This window comes from Leucoraja erinacea, chromosome 39 (genome assembly GCF_028641065.1).
Source record: "Leucoraja erinacea ecotype New England chromosome 39, Leri_hhj_1, whole genome shotgun sequence".
NCBI classification, from domain to species: Eukaryota; Metazoa; Chordata; class Chondrichthyes; order Rajiformes; family Rajidae; genus Leucoraja; species Leucoraja erinaceus.
In genome coordinates this window covers 3,552,310-3,554,921 of record NC_073415.1, presented here as the reverse complement: position 1 = coordinate 3,554,921, position 2,612 = coordinate 3,552,310, and the positions used below count along the sequence as shown (strand labels likewise).

Genomic DNA, 2,612 nt, shown 5'->3' with positions numbered 1-2,612 from the left:
CTGAGTTTCTCCAGCAATTTTGTGTACACATGACAATAAACTCACTTGAACTTGAATGGCCTAATTCTACTCCTATAACTTGTGAATCTACGGACATGAACACTGCAACCATTCTAACCCATGTCATTTTATCATTTAGGTTTTGGGCCGACGGAAAACCCAAAAGCACTGGAAGTTACGAAGCTTGTGCTGGTACTAACCGTGATGGGTCCTGGATGGTATACTCGTGTAGTGAAAAAATGAATTACATCTGTGAGCGGCCTGTGTTTTGCCATTTTAAGAACCCTTCACTTAGTTGAAGATCTGAATCTTGTTTGGAAACATATTTTATGATCCTTTTTTAAGCTATGTTGTAACCATGGCCTAACAACAAGATCAAATTGCTGCCTGAAACTGAGTGCCATCAAATGTAGCGAAGAGGCTGACATTTCCAGCTTGTGCAATGCCCACTAGTAAACTATGCGTTAGGAATGTAATTCTGCAGCTCGAGTGCTTTTTTTTTAACCTGAGAATATTCAACACCTTTCCTTTTTTATGCTTAAATGTATATTTTTCTTTGATAATTTAGATTAGGATTGTACCAGTGTGTTTCCACATCTATCTGTCAAGTGAGAATTTAACATTTTCTACGAGACAGGACACAAAGTGCTGGAGTAACTCAGCGGATCAGGAGAACATGCATAGATGACGTTTCGTTTCATGACCCTTCTTTAGACGGAATCTGTCTGATCCAAAACATCACCTATCCATGTTCTCCAGATTTCAAGTAACCCTTGCTTTCCTTCTCTCTCCATTCCCTCCCCTTCCCAGTTCTCCAACCAGTCTCACTGTCTCCTACTACATTTTATCTGTTTGCTTTGTTGATACCTTCTTCTTCTGTGAAGGTTGATGTCAGTGGAGTGGGAGGTACATAGATGAAGGTTGAAGGTTGCAATCTTCCACCCCTGTTGATACCTTCCCCCAGCTAACAATAATCCTTCTATATTTCTACATTTTCCTTGATATCCATTCCCTTTTTCCTGTTTTCACACCTTACACCTCCTTATCTACACACTTACTTATCTATGTACCTCCCACTCCCCTGACATCAATCTGAAGAAGGGTCTCGACCTGAAACGTCGCCCATTCCTTCTCTCCAGAGATGCTGCCTGTCCCACTGAGTTACTCCAGCAATTTATGTCTATCTTTGATTTAAACCAGCATCTGCAGTTCCTTCCTACACATGTTCTGCAGAGACGCCTCCTGACCTGCTTAGTTACTCAAGCCCTTTGCGTCCATTTTTGTAAACCAGCATCTGCAGTTCCTTGTGTCTACGTCCTACTAGGTGTCCACTTTATCAAAGGAGACGGAGCCAACCTTGTATAATGGTAGTGTTCAAATGGTCTCGTCCTTGTGGCACCATTCACCTCCTTGTGGCACAGCTCCCATTCTATTTTTCAGTTGTGGAAGGGTGGTGCAGTTAATGCCTTACAGTGCCAGAGACCTGGGTTTGATCCTGACTACGGGTGCTGCATGTAAAGAGCTTGTATGTTCTCGCTGTGACCAAATGATTTTCTCCGGGTTTCTTTAAATAGTTCCAAGTGTGCAGGATAGAACAGGTGATCGGCTCAGACTCCGTGGGTCAAAGAGCCTGTTTCCACGCTGTATCTCTAAAACATCAATCATTTTTTAACATTCACTAGAGTTGAATGCTTGTACCCACAGCAATCATATGACACCGATCACCGGCCGCACGGTGGTGCATCGGTAGAGTTGCTGCCTTACAGAGCCTGACACCCGGGTTCGACCCTGTCTATTGGTGCAGTCTGTATGCAGTTTGCTCGTTCTCCCCATAACTGCGTGGGTTATCTCCAAGATCTTCAATCTCCTCCCACACCCCAAAGGCATACAGGTTTGTAGGTTAATTGGCTTGGTATTAATGTAAATTGTCGCTAGTGTGTGTAGGATAGTGTTGGTGTGCGGGGATCGCTGGTCGGTGCCGACCCGGTAGGCCTCGGGGCCTGTTTCCGCACTGTATCTCTAAACTAAACTAGACATGTTCATTCCTAACAATAGGAATGTACACTGAGGTTGGAAAGATTGCCTTTCAGTGGAGCAATTGTCCTGCATTCTAACGGATCAGAGATACACAAGCTGCAAATGGAGGGTGCGCTGAAGTGAATCATCTGCAGTCAGCTAAGCAAATTCTCTCTTGCATCCAAACTTGCTTACCTTTTATTTCAAATGCAGTTTAATTTCTCTGTGATTAGTGGCCATTGATGTTTGGAAGAATGTAACTATTGGATTTTATAAATGTTTACACTGTGGATCAGACCACTTCAATAAAACAAATAAAAAAACAATTAAATATTGTTGCTTCAGGTACATTATTTCCTTTAGAATTAGTTTAGTCAAAATTCAAAGTGTTTTATTGTCATATATCTCAAATAGAACAGTGAAATTGCAGCACCAAGTGATGATTTGAGGACCTAGTTTGAGGAATATTCCCATCGGTCTGTGTTTTAATTGCAGACTCTGAGACCCTGAAGAGGCTGCTCTTGTTTAGAAACATAAAAAATAGGTGCAGGAGTAGGCCATTCGTCCCTTCGAGCCTGCACCGCCATTCAATATGA

The 2,612-nt window shown here is 42.5% G+C and overlaps 1 protein-coding gene across 3 annotated transcripts in view; it reads left to right on the top strand.

Annotated features, from left to right (window-relative positions):
- The window catches only part of LOC129714467 (hepatic lectin-like), a 31,702-nt gene extending 29,355 nt beyond the window's left edge, over positions 1-2,347 (top strand). For all 3 annotated transcript variants that reach the window (XM_055664077.1, XM_055664076.1, XM_055664075.1), the window contains one exon: positions 140-2,347. In XM_055664077.1, the coding sequence (XP_055520052.1) occupies positions 140-299 (160 nt within the window). In that variant the 3' untranslated portion in view covers positions 300-2,347. The remainder of the gene's footprint in view (positions 1-139) is intronic.
- Positions 2,348-2,612: the final 265 nt, after the last annotated feature.